A 13469-nucleotide genomic window follows, 5' to 3' on the forward strand; every position below is an offset into this window, starting at 1 on the left:
AAGGTTACTTTATTCGTACCAGTGAGTAGATTTGTTTTGAACATTTGTGATTGCACTTGTCATGTCAGAACAAGCAAAAAGCACACAATGAACTTGACAGGCAGTTACTTCGTTGAGTGATAAAGAAAAACAAGACAAACAAGACAAGTGCTCAAGTTGAGTTCAAATACCTGCCGGGCCTTTCTGTGTGAAGTTTGCATGTTTGCATGTTCTCCTCGTGTGTGTGTGGGTTTCTTCTGGGTACTGTGGTTTCCTCCCACAGTTCAAAAACATGCATGTCATGTTGGTGACCCTAAATTATTCCTGGGTGTGAATATTTATGGTTGTTTGTCTTTCTGTGTTTGTTCTGTGATGGACAGGTGACCTGTTCAGAGTGAAACCTGCCTTCTCCCATAGTAAGGTTGGATCAACGCCAGCGTTCAGTGATCTTGCACAGGATTAAGCAATACAAAAGATAAATGGACACTTTTTCAAGCTTTTTTTGAATATTCCATCTGCCGTTACAAAAAAAACTGCAAAAACGTGCACATAATAGTAAATCTGCTCCCACACTGTATTATTCAATCTAAAAAATACAAAAATGGAAATAAAAATATAGACCAATATAAAATCTAAAATGATTTGGTGTTATGAATAAAAACCTAATGCGCGTAACAGTAACGGAGGCCGTGTTGTGGGTGATTCTGATTGCACGGCCGTGAGCGCGCACGTTGGGGCGTCCTCAGGGCCGTGATGACGTGGCTGGTTGCGGCTGTGCGCGGTGGAGTTGTTTGGGCTGTGCGCGCCGAGGAGAGAAGTGTCGCTCATATCACAGCCGAGAGGGCTTCAGTTGATGTCGCTACTCCTGGGCCGCACGGTTCCGCTGTCATTCGTGCACAGAGTCACTGCCTTCTGTCCATCCTCAGTGTCCAGGCCCGTTCTGCTCCGCTCCGTGCTAATAAAACTCAGAGCGATACCTACTGTTACACATAGCACCGTCTTCGGCCAGAATACAAGAACCATGCCCGAACGGAGGCCCTTCGTACGGTTACCGACTGACGTTTACCCCGTCAACTACGGCTTGTGTCTGAAGCCCGACCTCATCGACTTCACCTTCGAGGGCAAGCTGGAGGCGCTGGCGGAGGTATGCGAGTCTGGCTGGATTTGTGTGTGCATGACGGAGATCTTGTTATGTAATCTGACCAGCTAACCTGACCACTCGCTAATTTGCAGATAACCTGTTAGCCGCTAACGTTAGCTGCAGAAGGCTAAGCGGCTCGCGGCTCTGACGGCTCTCCTCCGCCCCGACTCAGAGCTATGAAAGAAAATAATGTCTGCTGGACATTTATACTGCCAAGCAGACGCTGATTCAGTCCAGCCGTGCATCCATCAGCTACATTTTAGGCTGACTCCCACGTTAGCCTAGCCCGCTGCTTCAAAACTGGTCAATAACCTGCAGTTAGCGCCTGCCGAGCGGGTTAATGTGTATTAATAACGCCCCGGGCCATGCCTGTAACCGTACCCAGAGTGGATCCAGTGTGTTGGAGAAGGGAGCAGCAGACACTTTTACTGAAGCTGATATGTAGCAGACTAGCAGCGAGCTAAAGCTCAGGGATGTTTGCTAAATCATGGCAACATGGTGTGGCCCCCTCCCACCTCCTGTCTGCCTCCCATTCAGGTTAACAGTCTACAAACGACCTATAAACTCCACGCTAGACTGCATTTGTCTACTTTATTATCTCCTGCGGTTACTTGTCGTCAAACTCGAATGTTTTGAGGGTAAGTTAGTTAGTCAGCTGGTCTGCCAGTGACACATTGCGTGTAGTGAGCAGGGCAGGTAATGTGTAACTAACACACTGAACAAACACACACTTGTTTTGCGTTTATTTTGGGCTCCGAATTGGAGCTGGTGTTGTGTCCACTGGGCCAGTGTGCAGACACCTGTCGGGGGGGGGGGGGGGGCGGACACCTGCCTGGTTGCAGACTCATTATCCTAGCCGATCACAGCAAATAGTGTCTTATGGAGACCCGAGTCTGCTTTCAAAGGCACTTTTCACTCCCAGAAGATCAGGTGTGTCATTATGTAGGTTAGCTCAGCTGCTCTGCAGGATGTAGATTTGCTCTGAAAATATCTAATATATCTAATATAAAAATCTACAACAAGGGTGTTGCACACATTTTAGCTCAGGGGTCGCATGAAGCCAAATTTCATCAAGTGGGTCTGACCTATAATAGTGCCATAATAACCTTTAAATCTGCGCTTTAAAGCTTTTCTGTGTCGTGGTGCGTAAAAGTAAAATAAAGAGGTACTACTGATAATGACTACAATCTGAACATTAAGCCAATTTTATTGAAACCTTCTGGTGCAAAACACAATGAAATGCACCCCAAAAACCCTATAGGCGTTGCATTATGCAGTTTTTTTTTTTTAATCAAACTCCCCCTGACAGCATGGCTTTGAGGCAAGTTTGATAGCAACGAGGGAACTAGCATTCATGGCAGCATCACTGATATCTCAGCGCGGGTCTCAGTATTATGTTGTGTCTGCGACTTTAAAAAAATTCATTTAAAATCAATGTTTTCTTTGAAATTTTCGCCATTTGCTTGGTGGTTCAATGTTTGACCCTCTGATCTACAGTGTCCACTGCAGCCCATAATGTGAACCTTCAAATAGTAAAACACAGTGAAGGCAATTCTCAAATAACTCAAACTGCTATTAATGATTTGCGCGAAGCTCTGACCAAACACAACGCTGACTCTTGAATAAAGTTTATTCAATGCAGACTTCTTATGCATGTAGTTATTAGCAATACAACAGAGTACCAATGTAAATGCTTTTATGACAATGTGCTATCATTTTACAGGCCCAGGCCAGTTCACATTGAAATATCTTGAACCGAGATGATGCGTTGAAAGCAGACCTGCGTTATTATGTAAAGATACATAACAGATCAGTTAAATACAGCAGTTTAGACTGAGGCTTCTGATGTTCTTACAAATTGTAATTCATCATAAATGTGCACATAAATACTGCCATGTCAGTGAATGTTGGAAAGAATATGACATGCTTCATGAGAACAGACAGAGATCTAACGCGTCTGTTTCTCAACTCGTTGTGTCGGATGTATCTAAAACATTTTAATATTTATATTACAGTAAGAGAAGAGAGAGTCTATATATAGTCAGGCTTTTAATTAACTTCTAGTTACTTCAGTAGTTAATTGCCTGTTAGTTGCTGGTTGTACAAATGTTTTTTTAATGAAATATGAAGTAAATTCAATCTACAAAATGCTGCATCATTCATAGATTTAACAAGACTTTGGTTGAACAATTTAACAAGAGTTTGCTAAACATTAATTATTTTAACACATGGTTCTAAGAAATCTTCACTTGTAAAGAGGCGCTTAAGAAGATCTGTGTGTTTGTTTGTTGCTGCATTGTTTCACGTTAACTGAAATAAGCTCCAAGTGTTCTTGACCAGTCACAACGGGAACGGAGTATCTTCTGGTTGTGACGTTGAATGTCATAATTCTGACTTTATGTGTTGTTTTTTATGGGGCAGCGGCGATAAGCACTGTGGGCCTTTGTGTTCAGTGTCTTTGCATGTTTTGGGCATGTTTGATTAATCAGTGACTCTGAATTTCATATCCAGACAGAACTCACACTTCAGACATTTGTTTCCTTTCTGAGTTGAAATATGAATTTATTTGTTAAAAAAAAAAAGAAAAAAAGATTAAACCCTGCCACATTTGCATGAAAGCTGGCACAGTAAACATACACTCAATATCCAAAAGATTTTACTGGTAAGAAAACAGGACAAGACTGACCACCTTTAATCAAACTCTAAAAACATTCAATCATTCTGTAACCATGTTACTTGTTCGGTTTTACTTAGGATTCTTGTGTTTTTAACTTTTTGAAACTATTCATTTTTCATCTAATTCCTTTGTTTTGTCATTTTTATTCCACCATTACAGCACATCTAGCCAGCGCTCATTTCTTTGTTGTTTCACTACTGAAATGTGGCTACATCCTGAAGATGCTGGAATGTTACACGGGCTGCTTCAAGCTGGCATTTTCAGCCGTTTGCTCGTGATACAGTTCAGGTCAAATGTGTCGGAATGATTGTACCTGAGGTAGACATTAGCTTCAGGGCTAATTGATGTCTTTGCCTCAGGTTTCCATGTGTGTTGTGCATGTTGACGCTGCTTAAAACAATACATTAGCTCTATACTGTTCAGCCCAAGTCTGCACTCAGAGTGAGCGAATGGCTGCTGCTTTAAAGAGAAAACTAGTAGACATTCAAACGATGTCATTGACAAGTTTAAGCACACAGCACAGGAACCACAGAGACTCGTAACATTGTCTCTTGCTTCAGATCACAGCACATTGTGAGTCGGTGACTCACGCTGCTCAGGGAGCCAAAGGGTGTTAGCTAGTTATTGGCTTTGGAACTGAAAAGAAAGATAAGGTCTCTTGAAATGACACAGTTCACAATCTTTACAAGACTTTATTTCTTTCCTACTTCGGCCTCAACATTGTCGTGAGGAGCAGTGCATCGCTGTAATCACGCCAACGTCATGACAAAGGCCTAGGCATCTCTGGGTTGGCCCGAGAGAGAAACAACCTTTTTTTACATGTGTGATAAAACGACGCTCTGAGTCGAAAGTGACTCCCAGGTTTTTTTACTTGATCTGATGTTTTTGAAGATAGTCCTTATACAGTAATCCTAACAAATGCTTCTCTCTTTGCCTTCGTACCGATAACTAAAGCTTCACTTGTGGACACACATTAAGCAAATGCTCAGGCTCTTCTTCTCGGCGCTCCTTTTTATATCCTTCAACTTTAGAAAAGCTGCGATCAGATAAATCATCGGCATTGTTGCTTTCTGACTGGACATATCAGCCCAAAGCGGCTCAGTGTAACTTTGTAGTCTCTTGATAGATGGAAAAAAAAAATAATGTAACTAACAAGGACTGGAGAAGACATTTATTGCATTGTATAGCCAGTGAGTCTGCATCCAGAACATTTCTTTTTTAAAGGTGGTGTTTGTAATTTTACATGACTTGTTTATGCACATGGGGGCAGTATGGAGTGACTGCCCGTTACAGCAGTGAGGTGCTGCTAGTAGCTTAACTTCTCTCATTAACTGCTATGTCTTGATTATTTTTGGCCTGTTTTGGACCAAAAATATCTCATATTTTACCTTTGGGCCTTCTTCTTAATTTAGATAATTAAAATGAAATGTCTCTAACACTGAGACTGTCCCCGTGCTCTCCTTAAAACTGTACAACTTTCAAGTGTGCCGCTGGGTATAGTCTGCACTCATTCAGAGTCTTCTGTTTCCACCGTCTTGTCCTTTGTTTTTATTATCCTACTTCTTGTAAACCATGTGTGAGGCCCTCCGTCCCTCGTAAGAGGGGAGTGTAGTTAGTCTTGTTACAGTTTAGTGAATAGTTGGACAAAGCCGGGAATAGCATGTAGCACGGCTTGGTGAAAGGTGCCGAGCAGTTAAACTCAAACACTGGGTGTCGCTCATTGGCTTAACTGGTGACCACCTCCCTTCAGCGTCCCTTGTTGCTGCTAAGAACAAATGTAAAAAAAAAAATCCAGAGCTGTTCTGGCGAGCGCTGTTTAACCGCATTTACAATTAAGGTTTGACGTGTCGTACCTTTTGTGAGTCCTATTTTAACATCTGCTGTTAGTGGTGTCAATGACGCCCTGGATGAAGCGATTGTGACTCCTGAAGACTTCCTCTAACCAGGAAGAAACCAGAGGTGGGGCTTTCTGCTGCGCCGCTGGAGTTTGGAGGATAGTGAGAAGGAAAGGGGTTGGAAGGAGAGCAACAAACAATTTGACATCAAAGTGAATCAATACGCTGCAAACTGGATGCAGGGAGTTGTTCGCTGAGGCAGAGATCCTGCAGGACGGCACAGAGAGGAGAGCGCACAGACGCCACACAGGAAGTGTTCATGTGTGGAGGGTGAGAGACAAACAGACAGAGACAGAGAGAGAGAGAGAGGACACTGGAGAAGGTCAGAGCTTGACATCTGGCTAAAGATACTGTACATGTAAATGTTGGAAGGAGATTTGAGCCAGTCTCAACTCTTAAACTTGGATTTGTCCAAGTGGTGCCGCTCGGCTTGTCCCAGTGTAAGTTAAGCTGTTTTGTGTTCATATTTACAGGTTACACAAGCCACAAATCAGATTGTGATGAACTGCGCCGACATCGACATCATCACAGCTTCCTTTGCACCGGAGGGAGGAGAAGGTGAGCGTCCGGCTCCTCCAGCCTTCACTCACCTCTCTATTCTTCATCAGTCGGCATCTCTGTTTATTTCTAACCTTGTTTCAGCTTTGTGAAAGTCTACATTACGTATATTTCACAGCTATGTTTTCTCTTTTTCTCATTCTTCAGAAATTAATGCTACAGGTTTCAACTATCAAAATGAAGACGAGAAAGTCACACTGTCATTTCCCAGTGCTCTACAGAAAGGTGAGGACAAGCTTTTCCCCACTCACAGCAGCAACATCCTAGTATATAGACGCTTTCAGTCTGTAAATTCACATTGTGTGTATTTGGCCATGAGTAAAGCTTGGTACCAGCGGTACAACACATTTAGTTTGAGTTCAGGGATCCACATCTGTACACTTCATTCCAGGGATTTGCTATCTATAGAGTCACTTCTGAACCTCAAAACAAACAACACCTCCAGAAGAAGTTAATCCAGTCAGTCCACCATCCTTAAAGCTCTATTTATAAATTTAAGAGAACTGAGGTTGAAACTCGACACCAGGGGTCTCAAATATTAACCCGCACTAAAAAATCAGTGCCCCTATTCACAAAGCATCCTAAGGCTAAAAGTTGCTCTTAGTGACCTCACTCTTAAAAAATAAATAAATAAATAAATAAATCTTAGAATTCCTCGAATTTTAAGATTTTTCTTAGTATTTTCCCTTACTAAGATAAAAGTAATTCACAAAGCATCTTAAGCCCTAAGAGAGCTCCTAAGGTGGAAAACCGCTAAAACGAGTGAGGAGGACTTTTAAGCAGCCTAAAAGTTTCTTAAACAAACAAGATGATAGAAAGATGTTCTCTGTAGGTTTAACGACAATAATTTAATGACACGCTACCTGCTCGATCCAGCAGGAATAAGGTTTGTTGGGTTAGGGTTAGTTAATTCAGCCCAAGATATTTAATCGGTTCATTACTAGGAACACAGAGCGCTTTTTGCTTTCTTCCTTGCTAGGATTTTTTAGGCTAAGCTAGGAGCTCTCTGAGACGATTCGTGAACACGGGCACTGGCTTGTCAAAGGAAACATTTTGACCCACATTTTGCAGCTTCATTTCAGAAAAGTTTCACGTTTGCCCGGCAACGTTTTGAAAATGACGTCTGTTTCCAGGGAAATGGCAGATACACTGAAAACAATGTAGTTTTCATGTTGGGCCACTAGTGGGTGCTGTTTTTTGTTTTTGTTATGAAACCACACAAGCAGAGAATGATACACTGTAAACATTAACAATGGGAGCACACAGACATTCAAATGGACAGACGGTGCAGTTGGATTCTTATTACGGTGACTGTCAACTATAAAACTCTCAAGAGAATATGGACTGGGGGTCATGACAAGATGGAGGCAGATGCAATGAAACGGTTGCAAACATTATCATGTAAACAGGGCCTGAGTAAAGCTGTGACCCCCCCCCCCCCCCCCCCCCCCCCCCCCAAAAAAAAAAGATGTGCACCTGGACACTTTCAAAGGTCTGCTTTTGGTTCTAGAGAGTTTCTCCTTCTGGTTTTCTTTGTCATGTGCTAAGATGCAAACACCGCCTTCTCCCTTCTGATTTGTGGCATCCCCCGGACCTCATGTGGACAACCATTCATTTCCCCTCTTTGATTGTGATTTCAACAAACATTCCACTCTCTCTCTCTCTCTCTCTCTCTCTCTCTCTCTCTCTCTCTCTCTGTGCCACCTCCCCAGGCTCCGGCACGTTGAAGATCGACTTTGTGGGGGAGCTGAACGACAAAATGAAAGGATTCTACAGAAGTAAATACACAGCTCCGGCAGGGGAGATCCGCTACGCTGCCGTCACACAGTTTGAGGTGAGTGGACGGCCTCAGGGCCGACAGGAGACGCTCTTCTGGGAAAACACAGAACCATTATGTGGCTGGTTTTGGTGTTTAAAGCCACCTTACACATTTGTACTATTTCCATGTAGAGTGAGAAAGTGCTGCTCTGTGTTATTTCATAGAAATTGAAAGCAGGTCAGTCCACTCAGTCATCAGCTCTTCAGCTGGATAATTCATTCACAGCGAAGCCTTCATTCAGTCAAGAAATGAACTGAGAAATCAAAGAATATCCTCGTGTGTTTAAGGAACTCCAGGATACAAATGATAAGAAGATACTATATTTAACACACTGCGCAGCAATAATTAATATATTATCCATAAAAACCACAGAGCTGTTTGACAACAACAAAAACGAGCAATAACATAATGAGGCCAAAAACAAAAAATACAATCAACTTGATTTAAAAAGATTGTTTAAAGGTATGCTGATTATTATGACCGGAATATCCAGCACTGTAGTAGTAATTTACTTTTACCTCCATGAAAAATTAAAACGGTAAGAAAATATACTGAAAACATTCCGAAGTTTGTAGCAAACCAACAAGGCAAAGTAACAAAGACGCTCAAGGCTGAGAGAGACGAGGAAAGAACAAAGGACAGCCCAAAGTTATGATCTGAGACAAGAACCAAGATAAAACAAATAAAAACTCAAGCACCTACACATGCGCTCACAGAATAGTACCATGTAAACATTCAAGTTCGTCATATATTAGCATTCGTTCACGCTCTCACCGTCGGCTGTTTGGAGGAAATGAAACGGAAGAGGAAAAGGGAGAAAAGAATAAACTACAAAAACAAGGCATAAATCATAAACGCCTGATAAAACACACAAAGCATGTTAATGTAAAGCAGTCGAGTCTCAGTCGTATGTCTTAAGACGTTTTTCCTCTTATCCAAGAGGTTTCATAAGTTCATGCTGTTCCTGTCATTGGATAAAGAGAGCTACGTCTTCTACACTGTGTGACCGAGCCCAGTCGATCTGATTCAACCAAGGAGACGATAAATAACCAAGGCCCAAGTTTATAGGAACACATGTACAAGGAAAAGGAGTCAAGAGAAAAAAAGATAATCGCATGAAAGATTTCATTTTATCAAATGGCCTGTTTTTAGGTCATTATTGAATTTTCTTGATGAAAACATTTTAAAAACCAGCTGTGTCACACATAAGGCCCGTGGGCCAAAACCGGCCCGCAAGAGGCTCCAATCCGGCCCGCCAAACTACCAAGCAAATTTGAAAAAATCCAATGTTTTCTTTGAATTTTTCACAAAGAAATTTCTTGAGAGTAGCGGACACATCCATTGTGTACCAGTTGTTTGCAGAATGTTTGTTATAAAGTTCAATAAAAAGTAGAAGAAAAAAAGGAGTAGCGGCCACAACACAACACTGAGACCCGAGATGAGATATTGGTGATGCTGCTATGACGGCTGGCAAACTATCAATGGCCTGAAAGCCATGCTGTCAGGAGGAGTTTGTAAAAAACATGCATAATGTAACAGTTGTAGCAGATGTTTTTTTTTTTTTGCCATTTAACTGACCGAAACGTTTCCTTAAAATTGGCCTCATGTTGAGATTGTAGTCACTTTGTTGTGTTGTGTGACTATACGTGATGAAAATATTTTCACCAAACAAAGAAAAAGTTTAAAGGTTGACACCATGATTTAGAAATTATTTGTAAAGACCAGTCTTTAAAAAAAAAAAAAAAATTCTGACTTTAATCTTAGAATTGACAGACTTTGATTTTTTTTTTTCCACCAAGTCTGTCAATTTCGGAGAAATAATTAAAGATTTCTGGATCCACTATTTTGGGCCTTTTTTTTTTTATTGTGGCGCTAATTTCCCATCAATCTGAACTATGTTTAGTACAGAGAGAAAAAATACAATCAGAAAAACTAGATGTTTTACTTCCAAATTCTGCCTTAGAAATTTGATGAGTAAATGTGAAACTAAATCGGTCAAAAATTTAGAAACCATCTTTTCTCAGCTCATAATGTAGTTTTTCCTCCTTGAGTGCTTCTCCTGGTTGATCTCTGCCTCCTTTTGTGAGCTTGTTTGGGTTTTGCTGGATTAAAAGTGAAGGACAGCAGGTGAAACTGCACCGACCAGCTGAACCTTTGTTCCGATGCTTTCTGCGACTAGAGAACTCTCCGGGCTCCTGCACAGACTTTCTCTTTATGTCCTCTTCTTCCCCTCTGACCCTCCTCTTCCTCTTTCTCCTCCTCCTCCTCCTCCAGGCCACCGACGCTCGCAGAGCTTTCCCCTGTTGGGACGAGCCAGCTATCAAAGCCACCTTTGACATCACCCTGATAGTTCCCAAGGACCGAGTAGCCTTGTCAAATATGGTACGTGTCACATGTTCACTCCAGAGCTCCCCATGTCTGAGTCACTCTCCCCTCTGTGTGTGCGTCTGTCTGTCCTCCTTTCTCCTCCCTCTCTTTTCTCTTTGTTGCATTACATAAGAGGGCAGACAGTCACTGCGTCGTCGTCCGGTTAGTATTAGATTCATCTCCCTGTGAAACGTAACCAGCGTACATTCAGAAAGAGGAAAACGTCCCGAGTTCATCTCACATTATCAGTCGGGAGTAATCGGAAAAGAAGGCAGCTGAATCGCATCAGAAAACCTCATCTGGCTCGGATCATTTCCAACAACAGCGACGCTCCGGGATAACTCTCCTCGTCTGGGCCGTGATGGAGAAGCTAAATTTGGTTCCTCCTGACGACTGAATGTGAATGACATAAGCGCAGCCTGACGGCTCCGGGTGCAATCTGTGTTTTCACAGCCTTCTCCAGAACAGGCTTTTATCAGGGAGGAGGGAAATGTCCACACATGTAACGGATGTGATTGTATCAGAGGTAGTGAAAAGTTGGAGTGGTTGTGATGGAAGTGCTGCGTGAGACTGAGGCCGCTCAGTCTCTCTCCTGACCTTTTCTCTGCAATTTATTTCCTCTGCAAGTATACGTCGACCTTTGAAGTCCAGTTCAAAACAATCCAGAACTGGGGTTGACCGTGGATACTGTGCGCTGAATGAAGATTTACTTTTACTATAGAAAGGTCAGATCAACATTGAGGAAGCACGATGGGCGATGTGGCCCAGAAAAATCCTATCGCCATATTTTTTCTCAAAAGCGTGAAATACGATATAAACTCAAGAGTGTTTTTCTTGCCAAGTTTTGCCACAAAGACAATTCCGGGTCAATGTCGCAAACAAACTGCAAGACAGGCACTTTGATGAACCACCAGCTGCACAAAATAAACGTGAATTCTACAGAAAAATGGTGAAAAAACGTATCATGTATTAAAAAGCTGTTTGTAGAGTTTAGAGTCAAACAAAAATTTTAGTTTAAGGAGAAGCCGGAGAAGGTCCGACCACTGAAATGACTGAACAATAATACACATACCTCAACAAATCTCAATGTTTTAGTGCAAATAAGAATATATCCACAGAAATTAATATCTTCAAAATAAGTACAATTTCATCATCATGCCAATATCAAACTATGTATCCTGGTGCAAAATACAGTGCAATGTCTCTTTCAATACTGTTGCAACTAAAGATATGCAACAATAACTCCACTATCTGCATTTGTCCTCTCACAGGCCGGACTGGACCGTCTGGCGTCCCGGTTCTGGCCCATGGACCATATGTTTGATACAGATTGCGGTTCATCTAACATGACCTGAAACGTTCACCTTATTTTAAGTTCGGGGATCTCACCAAGTCTGATTAAACTTTATGGCACAATGTGTTAAAAAATTCAATGAGAAGTCAGTGTGAGATTCTACATTAATGTGTGGAAATTTACTCCAATTGTTGATTTATATATAATTAAAGCGCGCTCTGTGTTCAATATTGACTCTCTGAGGCAGAACATTTTACATTTCTGCAGATTCAACGTTGGATGGTTGAAATCAGCAGAGCCTCTTCAATTTTTACGTCGTCTTTGTACGTCACAATGTTGCGTCTGTGTGAAAACTTGGGGCTGCAGGAGGAGTGTGAGGCAGATAGACAAGAGACAGTGAATCGTAACGACTTTTCAAACTACGATTTTAATGCAAAAACCTATAAATTCTGTATTTTTCAATATTGAATTTTAAGCTAATATTGATCTATTGCCCAGCTCTAGGTGCTGAGCAGGTGAAGTTTCTATCCGTGTTGGATGGCGCTAGATCCTTTTGGGTTCTTCAAGTGGGCCTGATGTGTGGGTGGATTTGATTGTTGCCCAGAGTTGCTTCATCATGAAACATACTGGAGTGTTTTTCAGGACCTGAATGGTTCACTCCTCTGAGTCGTTTTCCTCCGTTTGGTTATGTCGCAGAGGGGTTTCCCAAAGTTTTACATCCTCCCGAGCCTTCTTGGAATAATGAAACTGTAATGTGTTTTCAGGATGTTTGTAATGGTCTCAGCCTGCGGAAGTGAAAATGTCCTGAGACGTTAACTTTGTTTGTTTAGCAGCTTTCACTGAATTGTAAACATCCTTTCATGCAACCGTTTTCAGCATGTAAGTGGTGGGTGGGGGTGGGCACCAGAAATGATGGGGAGGCTGCTTCTGCTTGCTTTACAAAGTCAGTCAATTCCCAGTGGGATTATTAAACTATTCAGATTCTCTCTAATTTCTAAAGCAGACTTGAGAAACCACTCAGGACTTTATTTTGTGAGTTTGTTGATTCCGATCATAGACTGTGACCAGGGGTTGGTTGTTTTAGCGCCACCAGCAGTTAAAGAAGTTTAATCCACCACAGAGGATTTAACCTCTTCGTAAAGAAATGTCCTTTCAGCTCCACTGGGGACGTCCTCCAACTGCACCTGGATCAGGATATTTGCACCACACTTGGGGATCATAAATATTTTCCCCTCAGGCAGGGTACTTTTGACTTTTGTTTGTTTACAGCAGATATGACAACGGGCTGCACCGGAGAAATAAATGTTGGAAATAACGCTCTGATGTGCTTCACTGTCGCTCCGCTCTGCAGAATGTCATTGATCGAAAGCCATACCCAGAGGACGAAAACCTCGTGGAAGTTAAATTCGCCACCACGCCCATCATGTCCACCTACCTTGTAGCTTTCGTCATCGGGGAATACGACTATGTGGAGAGTCAGTCGTCGGATGGAGTAATGGTACGCGTGTACACGCCGGTCGGGAAGGCGGAGCAGGGGAAGTTTGCCCTGGAGGTGAGCAGCATCGGCTCCACTCTGAGAACTCGAACTGAACACGGAGTAGAAAATTCATCTCATGTTTAACTGTGTTCACTTTTCTCCAGGTTGCAACGAAGACCCTACCTTTCTACAAAGACTACTTCAGTGTTCCTTATCCGTTGCCTAAAATTGACCTAATAGCTATTGCTGATTTTGCTGCTGG

At 42.2% G+C, this 13469-nt stretch overlaps 1 protein-coding gene across 1 annotated transcript in view; it reads left to right on the forward strand.

Annotated features, from left to right (window-relative positions):
- Positions 1-723: 723 nt before the first annotated feature.
- npepps (aminopeptidase puromycin sensitive) overlaps positions 724-13469 on the forward strand; it is a 29031-nt gene continuing 16285 nt past the window's right edge. Inside the window, exons 1-7 of the mRNA XM_080462843.1 lie at positions 724-1123; positions 6166-6250; positions 6398-6475; positions 7963-8084; positions 10344-10451; positions 13082-13282; positions 13372-13468. Of these exons, the coding sequence (XP_080318969.1) occupies positions 833-1123; positions 6166-6250; positions 6398-6475; positions 7963-8084; positions 10344-10451; positions 13082-13282; positions 13372-13468 (982 nt within the window). The 5' untranslated portion in view covers positions 724-832. The remainder of the gene's footprint in view (positions 1124-6165; positions 6251-6397; positions 6476-7962; positions 8085-10343; positions 10452-13081; positions 13283-13371; position 13469) is intronic.

The sequence above is a fragment of the Lipophrys pholis genome, assembly GCF_963383615.2.
Source record: "Lipophrys pholis genome assembly, chromosome: 5".
NCBI lineage: Eukaryota > Metazoa > Chordata > Actinopteri > Blenniiformes > Blenniidae > Lipophrys > Lipophrys pholis.